Below are 21,596 nucleotides of genomic sequence, written 5' to 3'. Positions count from 1 at the left end.
ATTACCTCAAAAAATTAGCAGTCCTCCTACATACAAATGATAAATGGGCTGAGAAAGAAATTAGAAAACAACACCCTTTATAATAGTCACAAATAACATAAAATATCATGGTGTAACTCTAGCCAAACAAGTGAAAGACCTGTATGATTAGAATTTAAAGCCTCTGAAGAAAGAAATTTCAGAAGATGTCAGAAGTTGGAGAAATCTCCCATACTCGTGGATGGGTTGGATTAACATAGTAGAAATGGCCATCTTACCAAAAACAAACTACAAATGCAATGCAATTCCCATCAAAATACCAACACAATTCTTTACAGACCTTGAAAGAACAATTCTCAACTTCATACAGAAAAACAAAAACCCACAATAACTAAAATAACCCTGTATAATAAAAGAACAGGGGGAAGTATCACCATCCCTGATTTTCAAGCTGTATTACAGAGCAATTGTAATGAAAACTTCATTGTATTGGCAATAGAAATAAACAGGTTGATCAATGGAATCAAATCAAAGACCCATAAATAAAACCACAGGCTTTCAGACACCTGATTTTTGACAAAGAAGCCAAAATGATTCAATGGAAAACTGAAAGCATTTTCAACAAATGGTGCTGGTCTAACTGATGTCTCCATGTAGACTAATGCAAAGATATCGCTATTTATCACAGTACACAAAACTCAAGTCCAAGTGAGTCAAAGACCTCAGCATAAAAGCAGATACATTAAATCTATTAGAAAGGAATATGGGGAAAAATCTTTAACTTATTGGCACAGGAGACAACTTCCTAAACAGAACACTGACAGCTCAGTCTCTAATATCAACAATTAATAAATGGGACCTCATGAAACTGAAAAGCTTCTGTAAGGCAAAGGACACGACACTCTCAATAGGGCAGAACAGCAGCCCACACAGAATGGGAACTGATCTTCACTAACTCTATATCTTACAGAGGACTAATATCCAATATATACAAATAACTCAAGAAATTAGACATCAACAAACCTAATAACCCGATTAAAATATGGGGTTCAGTGGGTTCCATAGTAATGGGAACAGGGACTTTCTCTGACATGAACTGATTGACCCGCTCTTTGATCACCTCCCCCTGAGGGGGGAGCAGCCTTACCAGGCCACAGAGGAAGACAATGCAGCCACTCCTGATGAAACTTAACAGACTAGGATCAGAAGGAAGGAAAAGAAGACCTCCCCTACCAGTGGATGTGGGGAGGGACATGCATAGAGAAGGGGGAGTAAGGGAAAAATTGGGAGGGGAGAAGGAAGGGAACTACAGGGGGGATACAAAGTAAATAAAGTGTAATTAATAAAAAATATGGGGTTCAGATCAAAAGAGAGATTTCTCAACAGAGGAATCTTGAATGGTGAGAACCATTTAAGAAATGTTCAACATCCTTAGTCATAAGGAAAATACAAATCAAAATGACTTTGAGATTCCACCTCACACCCAATGGCTAAGATCAAAAACTCAAATGATGGCACATGCTGGTGAGGTTGTGGATAAAGGGGAACACTCCTCCATTTATGGTGGAAGTGCAAACTTGTACAAGTACCGTGGAAATCAATCTGGAGCTTTCTCAGAAAATTGGAAATAGTACTACCTCAAGACCCAGCTATACCATATATACCTGGTCATATACCCAAAAGATGTTTCACAAGGACATTTGCTCAACTATGTTTGTTGCAGCTTTATTTGTAATAGCCAGAAACTGGAAACAACCGAGATGCCCTTTAATGAAAGACTGGATAAAGAATGCAGTATATTTACACGATGGGACACTGCTGAGCTATTCTTCACTAAAGCACCACTGGTGCCATCTTATCAGAACTGGTGCCAATAAACTAGTATGCTCAATTTTAAACTACTGAATTCTATAACATGAAATTTGACAAGATATTACTAGCTCTGACTCATATTTCATAAAAACTTGAATATTGTGTTGATATTATGTTGATGGATATTTTCAATGAGTTCTGCAAAGAACCAAGATCTATCTGTACTAAAAATTATTAGTAAGACCTTAAACAAAAAATAATAGTTTATGGTAAAAACAAAATATGAGATACTAAAATTAATGAAGAAAAATGTAATAGAATACTAAAACAATTTCTAAGAAGTTGACTACAACTGGCCATAATGGTAGGAGGAAGCTGCAATAGGAAAGCCAGCCTGGGACACATGGCAAGATCTTGTCTCAAAGAAACAGAACCAGAACAACAAAAAGTTGAGCTAGAAAATTTTGTGACTTTAAAAAAAGTCATATGATTTTGACGAATGAGCACCCAAAATAATAATAAACACTAGACCACAACAATAAAGTGTATATAATTTTCTCTCCCTTAAAGAAAGGAGCCTAACACAAATCACCTCACAAAGTTACCTAACTTACAGAAAGAATATTGCAGGCAACTTGTCCATTTCCCTTAGCTTCTCAACAAGACGTGGAAAGAAGTCCAGCATCCGCCCTCGGTGCTCCTGGAAATTAGGACTCAGTTTCTTCAGCACCATCCTGGCCTGTGACAGTGAATGGAATGCATTCGTACTGAACTGTGCATAGCAGAGGAAGGAATGGGCATCTGACTACGATATTTTCAGAGCTGTCTATTGTTTGCTTTTGTCATTCTTTAAAATGTAATTCTATGAGACTAAGCCACAGGACTATGGTAAGCAAACAAGAAACAGTACAAACCACACAGTAGGCAACAAACTTCCAGCGTACTGTATGCAATTGTTTGAGACAATGGGAATCCAGCAGGAAAGGATTGCTCAGTAAGTGGTGCTGTTTCCATGGCAGCAGGAGAAAGGAGCCCTCTCCATGCTGCCTAGAAAAGAATATTCAAGCCTGCCTAAGAGGTTTTGAATGGCAAGGAAACCAACTTAACTATATTGTGTTTCCAAATGAAATAAAAAGAAATCAAAGTACAAAGTGGAAAAGAGAGGAAATCACATAAGAAAAATATAAAATACAGCAGTGGTTCTCAACCTGTGGGTCACAACATTTTGAGGAGTTACCTAATAGATAAATTGCATCTCAAATATTGACATTGCCATTCATTACAGTAGCAAAACTACACTGCTGACATAGCAAAGAATATCTTTATGGTTGGAGGTTACCACTGCATGAGGAACTAAATTGAAGGGTTTTACCATTAGGAAGGTTATTCCTAAAAAAGAAAAAATCAGAAATCACAATTTTTGTTAAATTAAGATTATAAGTGTAATCAAATTGGTAAGAAAATAGTGCCAGGATAAGATTTTAGTATTTCAATAGTTCATAAAATTTAAAATAAATTTAAAATCATGAAGAATAAAACTTCAAGGACTGCTGCAAACCAGTATCTCCAGACATGTCAAGGACACTGAGCACATGAGCGCACAAGAGCTGAGGATACTTGCCAAAAAAAGCTCATAAGATCAAGCCGTAAATAATGCCATGCATGAGTGAGGAGAGGCTCATGAAGCTTCACCCCAACAGGGAGCTGCTACCAAATGATGGCTTCTACGGGAGAAAAAGTCAGGGTTCTTTATAATATATGTATTATATATTGTATATATATAAAGAACACACAGCCATATATATATATATATATATATATATATAAAACACATATATACATACATATATATTCATAGATATATATATACATACATATATGTGTGTATGTGTATATATATATATATTTATTTATACATGTTGTCCAGGTTTCAGAGGGTAGCTGCCACCCACGCTCACACTGGCAACATGGAGTGGATTTAGTGGGACTAGAAAAAGACACGTGAAATTTGAAGGGGAAAGTGATAGAAGGGAAATGGAAGGAGTTGGAGGGGGGGATGAGGGAGAACACACTTGAAAACACATTACATACATGTATGTGAAATCTTAAAACAAAAATACTAGAATAATACTCCCAAACTAAGAAAGAAGAAAAGTAAAAATTTTGTCAGCTGCTTGAGTCCCATCTCTATGCCACCCTCCCCATATGAACCCTGTGTTTTCTCTTGTGGCTCACTGAATCCACAAGGAACTGGCAGCCTCTTGCCTATGTTTTAGGAGACACTGAAGAAGAGATTTGAAAAATAAGTTTTCTTTCTTTTTTTTGTTACAGCTCAGAATCAAGTCAAACTTAAAAAATCTAAAATGAAACCAGAAAGAGGAAGAAATGGTATTTTTGATTGAACAATACAACTCAAGAAAACAAAATAGAGTGCTTTACCCAAAATGTGTGAAATTACCTCTTCCTCATTCCCATTTTTAATCCAATTTGTGAATTCTTCCTTTAGGCTCTCTTCATATTTTCTTGCATCCAGCTTTTTAATGACTATTTTATTCTTAAAATGAGTGAACGTCTCTGGACACAGGTTCTGGGAAAGAAAGACCATGAAGATAATGAAGAAAACCTAAAGCTATTTCACAATTATATTTTTCACTGACAGTTTGATAAGCTCTTAGAGCTAGAGATGTTTAGACTTCGCTTACCTCCCTGTACCTTCTAGAATATAAACCTATATATGAACTCTTCAAAGGTAAGCAGACAGAGCACGTAGGCCCCTGAGAAACTCAAACAGTGCTCAGGACACAAAGAAGAATGGGAGATGAAAAGATAAGGACTGGGAACCCAGAGTGGAATAGAAGTCCTAGACACTGTCTGGAAGGAAAAAGAAAGCGCATTTCTAGCCCATTTCAGACAAGAGGCCATTTGGGAGAGAAATATGTACTGATTGTTTTAAATCACCAAATGCAAGTGATAAAAATGGTGACAGTATGCTTCTGAGTAGAAGTGGTGGGCCCTATCAAGACACCATGATTCCATGAAAATTCCTTACCTGGGCCTGGGGCCATCTCTCCCAGACCTGAAGCATAGTATCATACAGCTGGATGCTTTCTCGGGGTGAAAAGGCAAGATCAGAAGGAAATCCATACTTTTCAATCTATGAGTAAAGTCAAACTTATTAATATTTTATTTTATCTAGATGATAAAAACATTTATAAGAAATGGCTGCTTTGATTCATGATCATTCAGGCCTTTACAGCCATTGAAGCAGGACATTCTCCCCAAGCATGGTTGGATACCATAAAAAGCTAAAATGATACGCTCAGGATGCGAGGCTAAGCACTGCACTCAGGGTCAGCCGCTTTCGACCCAGAGAAGAGCATGTCTGATTGCATGCGGGTTGATGCCCCAGGTCCCGCCTCTGAGAAAAAGGTATCGGTCGGGTCTGATGCTCTTTGGGTGGATGACACCTAAATGAACATCGGTACAAAGTCCCAATTTATTTCTAATATCAGAGATCAGACCTCTACTCTTGCCTGATGCGTCTAAAACAAAAAGGGGGAACTGTAGAGAGCTGCGCAATGCTATGCCTTAAAGATGGAGCTGTTTTCCGCCTTCCACCTTCCCGATGGTGAGTGCTCTCTGTCAAGAACAATTCCACATTTGGCCAAGGCTGAGGATCTGGCTTGCTTCCATGTATGTGGACCTATCTGCATTGCCCACGTGGCACGCCTGGGTTGGCTACCCAGAGGCTATTTAAGCTGTGGGCTGGCTTTCCCCAGGGTCCGAGGATTGTTCAAGGTTCCTGAATAAACTGCATTGAAAAAAAAAAAAAAGAAAAGAAATGGCTGCTTTGAACATTAAAAGGCAGAAAAATGGTGAAGCTTGCATTGAACACATTGTCTTTAAAAACAAGAATTTTTAAAAAAAATGATGTGTATGTGGGGAGATTCTGTCTTCTGGCAGGGAAAAGAGGGCCACAGGTCCCCTGTGTAGACTGCTGTGAAGCACACAGTGGGGGCACTGGGAATGAAATCAGGTTCTCTGCAGGGTCCTCTTAACTGCAGATATCTCTCTGCTCCCAGGCCCCAGTCCCCAGTGCTAGCCTTATGTTCTATTTTAATTATCACTTGAGAGTGGTTACTTGTTCAGCTAAACTCTAGCGAAACAAAAATGAGTCTAAGAATCCTCAGAAGTCCTATAATACAAATCATTTCAATTATTTTATTTTCTTTTTTGTAGTTTTGTATATTTTTCTTTTACAATTTATTCATTGCCTATCCCGATTGTAGCCCCCTTCCTCAACTCCTCCCTTCTTCCCCTCTATCCCTTTCCCCTATTCTACTCAGGAGTTCTCCTCCCCTTCCATCTGACCCTAGCTTAATAAGTCTCATCATGACTGCCTGGATCCTCTTCCTCTGTGGTCTGGCAAGGCTGCATTGCCAAGGACCAGTGATCAAAGAGCAGGCAATAGAGTTAATAACAGAGACAGCCCCTGCTCCCCTTACTTGGGAAACCACTTGGAGGCTTGAGCTGCCTATACGCTACATCTGAGCAAGGGGTCTAGGTCCACTCCATGCATGGTCCTTATTGGTGCATCAGTCTCTGCAGGACCCCCTGGGCTCAGATCCTTTAGCTTTGTTGGACTCCTTGTGGGGCTCTTGTCCCCTTGTGTCTTTCTGTTCCATCCCTCTTCTTCCTTAAGACTCCCTGTGCTCTGCCCAAAGTTTGGCTGTGAGTCTCAGTATCTGCTTTGATAACCTGTTGGGTGGAGTCTTTCAGAAGACCCTCTATAGAAGGCTTCCACCCTGTTCCCTCTCTTCCACTGCTTCTGGTGTCTATCCTGTTTGCCCCTCTGAGTGAGATTTCAGCATCCTCCCTAGGGTCCTCCTTGTCGTTTAGCTTCTTTAGGTCTGTGGATTTTAGTATGGTCATCCTGTGTTATAGAAATCTTTTATTTGGGGAACAGACTTGGGCCTTCCTAAGTCTCTTACTCCATTACACAGCCTTCAGTTGCAGCGTTTCTAATATAATATTATATATATATATATATATATATATATATATATATATATATATATATAGTTGTGTCTGTGTCGCTAATTTGTTGGGAGAAATAAATTACATAACAGATGAATCTTATCCAAATGTCTGGAGCCCCACTGGTGCATCATCCATCAGTAGGGTTTAATGATTAATAAGTTTATACTTTATGACTTTTAAGGAATCAATTTTAAGAAATTAATTAACAATTCTGTGGTTCAAGCTGGGGTTCGATCTAGTTGTTTCCCACTGCAAACTGGCAAACTGGTAAAACCTGAACCAATCCAGGAAGAGAACAAAGAGAAGTAACAGCAAATCACTCTACAGTGGTATGCTGTCTTTACATCAGTTTTTTAAATGCACGTGTCCCTAGTACCTCAGGCCACGTTAACAATCAATCCACAATGAGCAAGAGATGGCAGTTCTTTCAAGTGTTTCCCAGGGCTGACAGTTCTCCAGACAGCAGCAGCTGTGCCTGGATGGCACGATAATTGATGGCAAAGGTCAAGCAAGGCTGCAGTTTGCCAGAAACAAGCCATATATGGCTGAGGGCAATCCTTCACTGATTCCTTGCTTCTGTTGGGTTGAGGCCAGCTCATTTGTACTCTCTCATCTCTTCCCTTTGTAAATCGTTTTTCTGACATAGCCATAAAGGAAACAGCCAGGCAAATGATTCTTCTTTTTAATGTTGCTAGAATTTACTGTTTTGGGGGATGTTTTTAAAACACTCAGTTCTTTCATTTAATCTATGTATAATAAACACTATTTAGAACTATTTGCTCAGTTGAAAGTTCCACTCTTTCCTCCTCTTCTTAAGGAAACAGCCTATATAAGTACATGCTATGCAGGTGGTTTTTGAAAATTCATTTAACCATACCCAGGCCTACATTTACTCTGTATTCTTGCTACCAAGTTCTAAAAATCTTAAGACTCATACAACAGCATGTGACATTTGCAGAAGTCACACAGGGTCAGAGCACACTGTAGTTACTCTATTGCTTTCCAGTTACTCCATTAATAGCTACAGAGAGGTGAGCAAAGGCACTTGGAGCTAGCACAGAACCAGTATACTTGAAGCTGTTTAAAGATATCCTGCCTGGATCACGTTACCAAAAAAAAAAAAAAGAGTAGTTTTTAAAGTACTTTGCTGTTTTTAAAGGTATTGAGTTATTGGATAATGTTGAAAATGTCTGACATTTCAGATATTAGAGATCAGAACGGGGAGGTAGAGGAATCCAATAAGGAAAAATGGAAGAAGAGAAAGAGGGAAGAAGACGATTTATTATTGATGCCTGGTTTATCATCTATATTCTTAGTATAAGTTAAAGCGCAGGATTTCTTCCACATTTTAGTTGAATCTGAAGTTTGAATTGGTCCATTATCACTTACAAGAGAAGCTTTATTCACAAACATTTTACTAGAAAAACTCCATATTCTGATTCATTTCATTGTTTTGGAATACATTGCAACATGCAACCAAATACTATCATATGGTGCTCGTCATTCATATATATGACAGACAAGTCTTTTACTCATTCATATATATGATAGAGAAGTTTTTCAGATCAAAATGGAGTCAATCAACAGGTCTGAGATTATGGCTCCTATGAACCATTTACTTAGTGCTGTAGTAGTGAGTTAGTTATCAACTCCATGTCTCAATTCCATTACTTGTGAAATGAAAATTGTAGTAAGACCTTCATCATACAATTGTTGTGGTATTTAAAACAGATGAAATATGTGAATATTTTAAAAACACAAATTTAATCAGCTATTCTTTAAAAACAGCCAATAAGCAGTAGTTTTCACACAGCAATATGTCAATAGCTGGAAGGATATGAAATCCAACCTGCAGCAGTTATTTCCAAACACAAAAGGATGTGTGGGTGAAGGCTTAGTGATTACCTGACTTTACTGTTTACAGGAGAGCTGAGCTGGGGAAGACACAGGATTCTAAAAAGGGCTTATAAGAGTTTCAAAATAAAAAATCAAGATCTAGGAGTGAGCATTTGGCACTCGAGGGGAACAAGATATAACTTGAAGACCCCCAAGCAAAGCACATTCAGTAAATACAACGTAGAACAAGCTCCTGGTAGACAGTTCTCATGGACTGCATACTCAGCCCTTTTTGAAGAAGTCCAGTAAAGCCTTTTAAAGAACAGAATTATAATTCAGGGGTCATAATATAATATTGGAATGAAGAATATACTTCATTTTTCAGGTTTTGGAAGGACAAAAAAGGGATGTCCAATGGGAATTTAAATGAACTTTTCAAGGGAGGAGAAGGAAAAAAGAAGAGAAGTATATGCTGGAGATATTTAAGAAATTAGCCCCCATTAATGATTCAACAGCCTTGGTTACCTTGTTTAAAGCTCTCTACTTTGCTGAGTCATCACCAAAGAGTCATGAGTCGATTGTTATGGCAATGGAAAGCATGTGTTCCTGGCTTAAGATCACATTAATCATGTTTTCGTTCATGAAGCTTAGCCACACAAAGCTGTAGCTGCCCTGAGAGGAGAGGTTAAAGCCATCTCCACACTTCATTAGTGATGCAAGAGTGAGCTAGCTAAGGCGGCCAGGCAGACTTAGGTGATTAACAAGGGAGGGAGAGGAAGAGGGCTGCAATAATGTCCCCAAAATAACAAAGCCATCAAGTTAAAATACTTAGTAGTTTTTAAGTTTTGAGGAGCCTGATAACTTCATGACACAGAGAAAGCAAGTAGAACAATGATGTTGATTTTAAAAATCGAAATTGTGGGGGAGGGGTTTGTCTGCATTTGAGCATCAGGCTGTGTTCCTGCAACATTTTGCACAGCATTGTGTTTTCAGTTATAAGCCAGACAGAGCAGTTACTTGGATCAGCTGTGGTGGAGGTGGCTACTTACATGATCTACGGTTAGTGCAGCACATGGATGAAAGTGATCAAAGCAAACATCGCCCTGCCTCACAGAACATAAGTACTTCTCCATATCATTATATCTCTCTCCATAGAGCACTGAAAGGGGAAGGGCGACATATTCCAAATTACCAAAAATGTAACGAGCAGAATAATTTTAAAGCAAATGACCAAGCCAAGCCAAACGAAATTGTCATACAAATACACAGAGCACACATACCAAGTCTAACTTTGTATGACTGTCTGGCTTGCACTCGTTCTTTGTGATAACTGCCACGGGAGCCACAACTTCTTTTAGAAAAAGTTCCTTTTTCCATAGCACTGTCTACTTCTTTCCAGTACCTTTTTACTGACTGGAGCCACCTTAAAAAAATAGACATGTTATTTATGATTTTAATCATCAGTGTCCCCAATGGTTCATGGCTGAGTACTTGGTCCTGGACTTTGGGGAAAGCTTTGGAGGCATGAGAAAGCAGTAACTGAACAACAGAGGTCAGCCACTAAAACTGGGGATTTAATGAGTAGTTAACAAGCAGCAGCAACCATCACAAAGGTTGTATTCACCACTGTTTCTTAACTAGTGCTCTCTGCTTCCTGTCTGTTGCCATGTGAATAAGCTGCCACCTCAAGTACCCACGCCTATGGATAAAGCCTCCCCTCCTTGCCTTCCCAACTATGATGGACTGAAATATTTCTAAAACCATGAATTTAAATAAAGGTATACCTCTCTAAAGTAATTTTTTGGTCACATCAACACAGAAGTAACTCATGTTATTTAAGCAGAAAATAGAAGCAACTTACATGAAATTAAATAAGTTAATTTTTATTTAAGTAATTGTTATTTATTTAAGTAAGAACTTAAATTCATTATTATTTGTTTAATTAAATAATTTAAAAAGAAATTTCATATGTCTTAATATTTTCACATAAGGGAATTACTTCTAGAGCCACATAACCTGAAATAAAATTCTAGCTTCCATACTATTAGCTCTAAATCCTACATAAATCATTTATTATTTCTGTGCCTTGTCTTTCATGTTTAAAAATCAAAATAATAGTAAGAGTACTATTATCTAGTGATAACAATGGAAATAGTAGTGAATCAAATATTGATGAATGATATTTAAGATAAATTACTATTTGCCAAGTATTTAGGAAGGGATGTGACACGTGGGAGAAGCTATAGGATATGTTGTTATCACTAGTCAACATTCAAGCCCAATGGCAAGATGTGTGGCTTTCAATTAAAAAAGTTTTGCTCTCTTTCCAATTATATCAGCAAAATGATGATCTTGGAATCTATGGCTGAATGTGTCATTCTATCACTCTGATTTTTATTTCCTAGCAAAAGGAGGGTAGGGGAACAAAAGTAATATACAGCTATCATTTTATTTTTTGAGCTATGATTTGGACTTGCTATTCAACTGCAGATCTGACCAAGACTTATCAGAAAGAACTAAACAGACAGTGACTTGAGTGTTCTGGGATTGCTTTAAATGAGCCAGAAATTTAGGTAAGTCTAAAACCCATAAAAGATGTATGAAATTCAGACTTTCAAAAACAGATAAGCATTCCATCCAAAATAGAACCAAATTCCTACTCAGTGAGGTGCTGAGGGTTGCTTATGGTAGCTGAAAGGGCCAAAAAGGGACACCGGATCATGACCAGGAGATGCTCCCAGATTTCTGCTCCAATTTCTCCACCAAGACAATGGACCTATAAAAACAAAAAGATTATTTTCAATTGACAAGTTAGTTTTAAGGATGGCAAGTTAAAAATAAATAGATAAATAAAGGAATAAATAAATAAATAAATACTAAAACATGGAAATAAGGTGGTCATAGGTACTTTCATCACCTTTAATGGACCATGTCCTGCTTAAATAAAATAAGTATTGGAAAAATCTAGATGTAGGACAACTGGCACTTGACTTTTCCTTAATATTTTTAACCAATCACCTATGACTCCTTTTTATTTTGCTTTCAAAACCTTCTTTCAGGCTTGTGTATCCCTTGCCATGCCAGGACCACATCGTAGTCACAATTGAGTGCCTCTGTGATTGTTGCCCTAATTGGAATCCTACATTCTTGACATCACAGACAAATGATAAGCCTTATCCAGTCATGTCATTAGTCAATGTTTTCCCATTCTTTGTGAAACAAATCTAAGCATTTAATGGGATACATAATGCTTGGCATATTTGGCCCATTGCTGCCTTTCCAGCTTCATCTGAAGCCAGTAATCCCTAGTCTTACTATGATTTATACACATAAGCCATTTCTTTGTTCCTTCGCACACACCACTATACAGCATTCATATGGACGGCTCTCCTGTATAAAATATTCTTACCAATAAAACACAAGGCCAAAAATATAGCCAAGGACTCTTAATCTGTGAAATTCATCTTGCTGTCACTGGTTTAAAAAGATTTTCTGACTAGTTTGAAGAGATTTTCTGACCACTCCATTCCTGAGTGGTCCTTCAGCCTCCCTTCTGTCATTGCTGCATTTTGATTGACACTCTTGATCTTTGCAGTAAGTACTAAGTGCAGTGTCAGTTTATATGCATTTGTGTTCTCTGGTTTAGCTTAGCTTTGTCACTTAATCTGTGTCTTCAAATCTAAATTATTCTATCATTGACACAATGCTTGGCCCTTAGAAACCTTTCTCAAAAGAAACTGAGTAAGTGAATGCGTGACCAAATTAAATTAGATACAAGAAAAATTCTTGAATATGATCTTAAATAAGCAGGAAAAATTTGACACCTGAAAGATATCAGTTAGGCAGTTTTACATATGTGTGTAGAGAGATACATATTTTCTTCTGCCCATCTGACTTTGTCTTAGTCAGATGACTAAGTGGTAGTCAGATGACATACCACTTTGCTAAATATTAATTTTAAGCTTTACAATATTTAACAATTTTACCTGACTCTGACAGAATAGACATTAGCCTTCAAAGCTGCCCTAATATAAAACAGGAACAACTGAGGTGTACAATGTTATATCAATTCAGGGTCCTGAACTTAATCTCCAGAACTAAAGAAAATATTTATTATTATTATTATTATTATTATTATTATTATTATTATTGTTATTATTGAAACAAAGTTTGATTCCATTATGAACCCCAAGATTGTGAACTGTAAAACTTGTTTCTAATTGTGGTATGGCTCAGTCTTTGATCCTAGAGCTTTCTGTTTACTGTGAACAAGTACTTGTGGTATGGCTCAGCTCTAGCACACACATTTAAACTGAACAGTTTTCTGTAAACCAAATTAAATGAAGTTAACCCTATGAGCAAGTAACAAAATTAACAGGAAGAGAACGTGGAGAAAAAACCCATAAGGAGTGAGAGGAAATCCAGAGGATAGAGAGACACATAGAAGTAGAAAGGAGGGACACTGAGTCGAAGTGTACTTAAGACGGCATGGAGAAGAAGAAATGGCTTTTTCTTTCTGGGACAGGAGATTAATAGGAAGGAATTTTTCCTTTGGGGACATCAGCTGAGTCAGAAGGTCTCTGCCTGTCTGAGCTAGGAGGTCTTCACCCCAGCATTTGGCTCCTGAGTCTTTATGGTTAAGCTGAACATTTGGGATTTTATTTCTTTATAACAACACAAAGTGAAAACAAGCTAAATATAGGCTTCTTCTTTCTTTTCATCTTAAAATTCTGGAATAAAAGAATGTAGGTTTCTCTGATGCCTTAAGTCTCTGTGCATAAGTATGCTGAATGATGCTGTCATCTACATGATTTCATCCCACTCTCTCTACCCAGGGAAACTGATCTATAGATACTACTTCAATGAAATTCCCCTGTTCTATGAATCTCTAGATTTGACCTTACCCTGGCTCAGAAGAATACTACCTTGCAATCTGAATTTCATCCAAGGGACAGATGTACCAAAACAGCAAAGACCTTCCTACAGTTTAAAAATACTAAGAAGTTAGCATGAGAAGTAATGCCAATCCTACCTCATCAAATATAACATATCTGATCCTCTTCACCCAGTTTTGACGATGAGGAGCTAGTAGCAGAATTTCAAAGCACGCTGGAACAGTAACAAGCACCTAAAAGTAACAGTATCATGTGAAGTAATCATTAGCATGCACACAGTTATAAAACTACACAAGGTAAACTTGAGTCCTGAATGCATCTTCTAACAGTTAAGACCTGATACTCCTTCTAAGAATAGGGTTCATTACACTTGTGATGTGTTTATTTGTTTGAACCACGTGAAACTTCTATTTTCATGGGAAAAAGAGTAAAATATCAAATCTGAAGTACATATCCTCGTTTATAAGCATTCCAAATGTTTCCAGCCCTAAATGGAACACATATATTGACCTGTTTCCAAATGCCTTCCAGAAACGATCAGAAAAAAAGGGTGGAAAGAACATGAAAGCCAGGAGAGAGTAACTGCTGTAGGCGCAATGTTATTGTGTACTGTGTAAAGATTCAAATGTGATTTCTGTGCCCCCTATATCTTGTTACAAACATGTTTTGAGAATCTCCTGTCTAGATATTATGTAAACACTGCTCCCCAATTGTTCCTTAAGAAAGCAGCTTACAGCCAATCGCTGAACAGAGGAGAGAATAATGCTGGTCTTCCTGCCAGCCAGGGAAGGAGGACATAAAGATGGGAAGAGGGGATACAGCTAAGCCATCGAGAGACAACAGCTAAGCAGCCATAAAATGCAAGTATCTCAGGAATTTTGGCAAAGATGGAGTCAGACTAGCCTAGAGGGTTAATAAAGAGTACTAACTGCTAAGTTGTTGTGCCGTAATGCATATTAAATAAAATAATAGTCCAGCCTCAATTATTTGGGTGATAGCCAGGTTGAGAGAGAAACTGCAACATCAACACACATTTTTAAAGTTACCACTGCAAACTGCCATCTTCTGAACAAGGTATGGCAGTTTCACTCATCAACTCACAGCAGTTGTGCTTATTTGTATAAGACCTGCAGAAAACCAAACCAGTCAAAATTGCAGTATGAATGAGGAAACAGCTCAGAAGACCCCACTCCAGCCGAGTAGCTATTGGCAGTTGATGGCTGCTAGGAAAGAGACATGATACTGGGTGGGGAACAGGTTGTAGGGAGAAATGGAAAATGGAAGTTGAAGGATGTGTTCATAATACACCTCCAACATATATGAAATTATCAAAAATAAATAAAAATGTTTTAACTAAACAAATACTTTAGAAAAAAGATATTAGAATCAAAGTTGTTAATTTTTTAATTAAATTTTAATTTTTTTACATTAATTTCATTTTATTTGCTTTGTATTCCAGCTGTAGCTCCCTCCCTCATTCCCTCCCAATCCTACCCTCCCTCATCTCCTCCCATGTGCCTCACTGTGTCCACTGATAGGAGAGGTCCTCCTCCCCTTCCATCTGACCCTAGCTTATCAGGTCTCATCAGGACTGGCTGCGATGTCCTCTTCTGTGGCCTGGCGAGGCTGCCCCTCCCTCAGGGGAGGAGGAGTGTCAAAGAGCCAGCCACTGAGTTCATGAATTTTAACCTTATTTCAAACCTAACATTAACAGAGTTTGTGTTGGAAGATGTTTCTTTGAAAGACAATCAAGGCAGCACATTGCCAAGTCAACTACATAATGTTCTAAAATCATGTCTTCATTAACACTAGGTTTGCTTGCTACAACACAACACATTTTTAACTAAAATGAGCATCTTTAACAAGAGAAAGTAATTATGATTATATGTTACTGTTCACTAAGTTTTTGTAGCTTGTAAGATCTTTCGATCATTTTGAATCCCACTGTACAGCAATACCATGAATGAGTTATAAACTGAAAGTTTAAATCAAAATGAAAGCCTCTTTACAGAAAATGAGTTCTATTATTTACAGTCTTTACAATGTAACACAATTATATTTTCTCTGAAGCAGTTTTATCCTTCACAAATACAAGGAAATTATTTTCACAGGTCTTGTGAAGATGCTATATTTCCAGCCAAAACATTCTTATATAATTTAATAGCAACTTTATTAAATATTATGTCAAACCTGACAGTTGAGGGCATCATGACGATATTCCCTTGTAAAGACACCACATACAACTTCGCCAGCTGGCATGATTTTGGTATAACGATGTTGAACAGTTGCTGCCACTTGGTTAACAAGAGCCTGATTGACAGGGAAACAGCTGTATTAGCCATGTAATAAAGTGTAGATGATCAAAATTTAATAGAATGATGAAGATGTCAAAAACTGTCTGGCTATGAATGCAGAAAACTGAACAAATCCTTTTCTTTAACCATGCCACACAAAAAGCTCCTCCTCTGAGCAACTGCACTATAAATCTGAACTTCTATGATTAACAACAACCTTAAGTAAAACAGAAATGGACAATATTAATCTGAAGGTAAAATGGCAAAAGTATCCTTTATAGCAGAAAAATTAACATGCATAGCACAATAGAATGATCACCACTTATAATCTGAGTCTATCACAGAAGCAGGTGTAAATAGACTTGTATCACATATTGCAGAATCACCTCCAGATGTCAAAAGTTTGAATACATACATGATTCTGTACAGTCTCACTTAGGTCAAGCAGGTGGTCTAGCCAGCAGACTCTATAATTTTTCAAGCATCTTTTTCATGCTTTATAACCTCTTCCCCCAAATGTAAACACCAAAGAGATGAAAATGTAAAATTTCTAATATTACCATAACTATACTTAAAAGTGACAGTTCAATTATTTTAATGTATCTGAACACACAAGATACATTAAACACACAAGATACATTGTGCTGGCTAGTTTTATGTCAACTGGACCCAAAGCTTGAGTCATTTCAGAAGAGAAAATCTTAACTGAGAAAATGATTCTAGCTGATTGGCCTGTGGTGCATTTGCTTGGTTTATAATTGACATGGGGGTCACACATCTCACTTTGGACAGTGTCACCCCTGGTCTAGTGGTCCTAGCTGCTACAAAAAAGCAGGATTATAAAAGCATGAGGGAGATAGACCATATCCAGCACTCCTCCATAGCCTCTACATCAATATAACAACTATGTCCAGGTTCCTGCCCTGACTCCCTCAGTGATGCACTGTGTTGTGGAAGTACAAACTGAAGCAAACCCTTCACTCTGTGATTTTTATTTTATTACAACAATAGGAGCACTAAGGAAGATGGTTATGATTACACAAAGATTTTAATAGTATCATCGGAATGAGTAACCCTAAAAAGCTAAGTTAAAAACCCGATCCACGAATGTATATTTCATCCTGGTTCAGAAAAAGATGTATCATGCATTATTCAAATTTCGATAAATTAGTAAAAAGGTTACTATAAAAACAGGAAAATGTATCCAGTAGATCATGAATAAAGACATACCACAGACCACGTCGCTGTTCAGACAAATGCATGTCTAAAAACAGATTTCACCTCCGAGTGTAGTAGAAACTTGCTGAATAACAGCAGAACATTCAGAAAGATTTGAGATTCCATTTCACTCCAATTAAAATGGTTAGATCAAGCAGAAAAAATGTTAACATTTGGGAAAATGTGTGAAAAGTGGAACCCTTAACCACTACTGGTGAGGGTATAAATCATTATTGAGGTTACACAAAATACTAATAAAAACAAACAAACAAAAACTATCTCTGACCTATCTATATCACTCCTGAATATATACTCACAGATCTTCAAGTCTTACTACAGAGATACTTTCACATCCATGCCCATATTTTCACTATTCCAATAGCTAGGAATTAGAAGCAGCCTCGACATCCACCAACACATTAATAAATAAAGAAAATATAACACAAATATACAGTTCCATTAAAATATAAAGAAAAATGAGAACATGTTCACAAAAAAATGGACATAGCTAGGAATTATCATATTAAGCAAAATAACACAGACTCAAAAAGACAAATACTACATGTATCTCATATTTGTATCATAAATTTTAGTTGTATATGTATGTGTGTATGTGTGTATATATATGTATGTGGTTAAGAATGGGTATAGGTCATCAAACTAGAAAAGGAGTCATGAGAAGGAAACTAGGTCATAAAGGGAGGAAGGGAAATAATCAATAGAATATATGTGACATAAAAGTGGAAAAGGAGCTACAAGAGAACAAAGGGGAGCAATAGAGAAGGACTATAGCATAGAGGAGGTTAGTATTGAAGGAGGGTCAAAATATCAAAACACCATGCACGAAAATACTATTATGAAGCCCACTGCTTGGTATGTTAATTTTTAACTAGCGAAAATAAATAAAAATACTATATTCACTAATCCCTACCTTTGTTGGTGCAACATACACAACCACACCTTCATCACTCTCCTTCAGCACCTTCTCCATGCAGTAGTAGGAAGCATAAGTTTTGCCAGAAGATGTTGGGGCAACAATCACTGCTGACTCATAATTATCCACCACATCCAGGAGCTCTCTCTGCAGGGGTCAGAGCATGGCTTGTGTCAATGAAACAAGCCATGTTACTGAGACAGACAATCAATTTTTTCCATTATGATTTTTCCAAACCTCAGTAATTGTGTGCTGTACATCCATAGAAAAATTAAAAGAAAATTCTGATGGACTACTCATTACCTCAAATAATGCTTTTTTTTTTTTGCAAATTTTTGATGATAAAAATTTTTGTGAGATGAGTTCTATTTGTGAAAATAGAGTATAAAAACTAAAAAGAAAGTTACAGAGAAGGGGGACTATTCAGGCAAAAGAAGGAGCCACCGAGGAGGACAACGAATCAAGTGTGTGTATTGATGGAAAAGTGATCAAAGTATAAAGCATACCTGGAGAAAATGACCACTATGAACCCTGTTCTTTTGTGCAATGAATATATAATAAAAAGGTAAATCACTCAAAAAGTGTCAGATTAAGAAATTATTAGGGAGATGGTTTTTAATATTTACAAGTCCAGAGTATCTTTGAGAAATATAATTGTTGGACCCAGCCAACCCATATTTGTATGGCAGTAAGCAAATAGTTGAAAGTGCTGAAATAATAGGGTCTTCATTTTGCTTCTAACTCTCTATGGGGTACTCAATTAAGGCACCATCTTTGAGCCCTATGGTTTTATTCATCAAGATGATGACTTGTCAAAAAAATAGAAAACCTACTTGATCATGGTGGATGATGTAATTGATATGTTCTTGGATCTGGTTTGCAAGTATTTTATCATTTTTGTGTCAATGTTCATGAGTGAAACTGGTCTGAAATTCTCTTTGTTGTGTCTTTGTGAAGATTAGGTATCAGTATGACTGGCTTCATAGAATGAGTTTGGCAATGTTCCTTTTATTTCTATGTTCTGAAATACTTTAAGCAGTATTGGTATTAGCTCTTTTTTGAAATGTCTGGTAGAATTCTGTGCTAAAACCATATGGTCATGGGTTTTTTTCTGGATGGGAGACTTTTGATGACTGCTTCTACTTCCTTACAGGTTATAGGACTGTTTAAACTGTATACCTGATCTTGATTTGAATTTGGTAGGTGAAATCTATCAGTAAAATCATCCATTTACTTTAGATTTTCCAATTTTGTGGAATACAGGCTTTCAAAGTAAGACCTAATTTTTTTTATTTCCTCCTTCTCTGTTATTCCCCCTCTTTTCACTTCTGATTTTGTTAAGTTGGCTCTCATTCTGCCTTTTGGTTAGTTTGGCTAAGGGTTTATCTAGCTTGTTGATTTTCTCAAAGAAACAGCTCTTGATTTCATTGATTCTTTGTATTATTCTTTTTGTTTTAATTTTATTGATTTCAGCCCTGAGCTTGATCATTTCCTGTTGTCTTGGTGTGTTTGCTTCTTTCTAATCTAGAGTTTTCAGATGTACTATTAAGTTACTAGTATGTGATCTTTTCAATTTCTTTATGAAGGCACAAAAACTCAACAATGAAAGAATCTTAATATAATCTCCCTAAAGAACATTGATGCAAAAATACTCAATAAAATACTCTCAAACCAAATCCAAGGACACATCAAATACATCATCCACCATGATCAAGTACCATGATCAAATAGACTTCATCCCAGGAATGCAGGGATGGTTCAACATATGACAATCCATAGATGTAATCCACCATATAAACAAACTCAAAGAAAGAAATCACATGATCATTTCATTAGATGCAGAAAAAGCCTTTAACAAAATCCAACACCTCTTCATGATGAAAGTCTTGGAGAGACCAGGGGCACAAGGTCCATAAATAAACATAATAAAGGCCATACACAGCAAGCCAAGAGCCAACATCAAAGTAAATGGCTAGAAACTCAAAACAATTACACTAAAATCAGGGGCAATACAAGGATGCCCACTCTCTCCATATCTCTTCAATATATTATTTGAAGCAACAAGACAACTAAACAAGATCAAGTAGATTCAAATTAGGAAGAAAGAAGTCAGTGTGTCCCAGTGTACAGATGATATAACAGTATATGTAAGTGATCCCGAAAATTCTACCATAGAACACTTACAGCTAATAAACAGCTTCAGCAAAGTGGCTGGATACAATACTAATTAAAATATATATATATATATCAGTAACCCTTCTGTATAAAAATGACAAACCAGCTGAGATAGAAATTAAGGAAACTACAGATTTCGCAAGCCACAAATAATATAAAGTATCTTGGTATAATTCAAAGCCAGCAAGTGAAAGACCTGTATGACAAGAATTTCAAGTCTCTGGCAAAATGAAATTGAAGAAGAGGTCAGAAAATAGAAAGATGTCCCATACTTGTGAATGGGTAGGAATAACATAGTAAAAATGGCCATTTTACCAAAAGCAATCTACGGATTCAACACAATTCCCATCAAAATACCAACACAGTTCTTTACAGACCTTGAAAGAATAATCATAAGAAAGAAGGGGAGTTAGTCTGATGGGGAAAGGATAGGAGCTCCACAAGGACCAAATATATCTGGGCACAGGGTCTTTTCTGAGACTGACATTCAACCAAGGACCATGTATGGATATAACCTAGAACTTCCACTCAGATGTAGCCTGTGGTAGCTCAGTAACCAATTGGCTTCCCAAAGTGAGGGGAACAAGGACTATTTCTAACAGGAACTCAATGGCAGACTCTTTGGTCTCCCCACCCCCGAAGGGAGGAGCAGTCCTGTTAGGCCACAGAGGAGGGCTTTGCAGCCAGTCCTGAAGATACCTGATAAAACAGGATCAGATGAATGGGGAGGAGGTCCCCCCTATCAGTGGACTTGGAAAGGGGCACGGTGGAGATGAGGGAGGGAGGGAGGGACTGGGAGGGAATGAGGGATCGGGACACGGCTGGGATACAGAGTTAATAAAATGTAACATATAAAAAAAATAAAAAATAAAAAATAGCAAAAAAAAAATAAATAAAGAAAGAAAGAACAATTATTAACTTCATAAGGAAAAACAAAACACCAGAATAAAAGAACTTCTAGAGGTATCTCCATCCCTGATTTCAAGCTGTACTATTCAGCAACAGTAATAAAAATGTCATGGTACTGGCATAGACACAGACTGGGGGCTCAATGTAATCGAATTGAAGATCCAGAAATAAACCCACATACCACACTTAATTTTTGACCAAAAAAAAAAAAAAAAAAAAAGCCAAAACTACACAATGGAAAAAAGACAGCAAATGGAAACTCAATTCTGAGTGGATCAAAGACCTCAATATAACACTAAATACACTAAATCCTTTTAAAGAGAAAGTGGGGAAGAGCCTTATATTCACAGGAGACAAATTCTTGAACCAACAGTTCAAGCTCTAAAATCAACAAATAAAAAATGGAACCTCTTGAAACTGAAAATCTTCCATAAGGCAAAGGTCACTGTCAATAGAACAAAATGACAGTCTACAGATTGGGAAAAAGATCTTCACCAATGCTAC

General features: G+C 37.1%; 1 protein-coding gene across 7 annotated transcripts in view; it reads right to left on the bottom strand.

The window, feature by feature from the left end:
* The window catches only part of Ddx60 (DExD/H-box helicase 60), a 103,872-nt gene that overhangs the window by 32,916 nt on the left and 49,360 nt on the right, over nucleotides 1–21,596 (bottom strand). For 6 of the 7 annotated variants that reach the window (XR_009591399.1, XM_060381840.1, XM_060381843.1 and 3 more), the window contains 9 exons: nucleotides 18,006–18,155; nucleotides 15,753–15,872; nucleotides 13,700–13,795; nucleotides 11,328–11,443; nucleotides 9,948–10,090; nucleotides 9,717–9,826; nucleotides 4,841–4,945; nucleotides 4,250–4,378; nucleotides 2,406–2,530 (listed from right to left, as the gene is read on the bottom strand). Coding sequence is in view for 6 of the 7 variants with exons in the window: in XM_060381840.1 (XP_060237823.1) it covers nucleotides 2,406–2,530; nucleotides 4,250–4,378; nucleotides 4,841–4,945; nucleotides 9,717–9,826; nucleotides 9,948–10,090; nucleotides 11,328–11,443; nucleotides 13,700–13,795; nucleotides 15,753–15,872; nucleotides 18,006–18,155 (1,094 nt within the window). In the remaining variant the exon portion in view is untranslated. The remainder of the gene's footprint in view (nucleotides 1–2,405; nucleotides 2,531–4,249; nucleotides 4,379–4,840; nucleotides 4,946–9,716; nucleotides 9,827–9,947; nucleotides 10,091–11,327; nucleotides 11,444–13,699; nucleotides 13,796–15,752; nucleotides 15,873–18,005; nucleotides 18,156–21,596) is intronic. The other variant, XM_060381841.1, reaches the window with a different exon arrangement.

Source organism: Meriones unguiculatus, chromosome 4 (genome assembly GCF_030254825.1).
Source record: "Meriones unguiculatus strain TT.TT164.6M chromosome 4, Bangor_MerUng_6.1, whole genome shotgun sequence".
NCBI classification, from domain to species: Eukaryota; Metazoa; Chordata; class Mammalia; order Rodentia; family Muridae; genus Meriones; species Meriones unguiculatus.
This window is presented reverse-complemented; position numbering and strand designations above follow the sequence as displayed.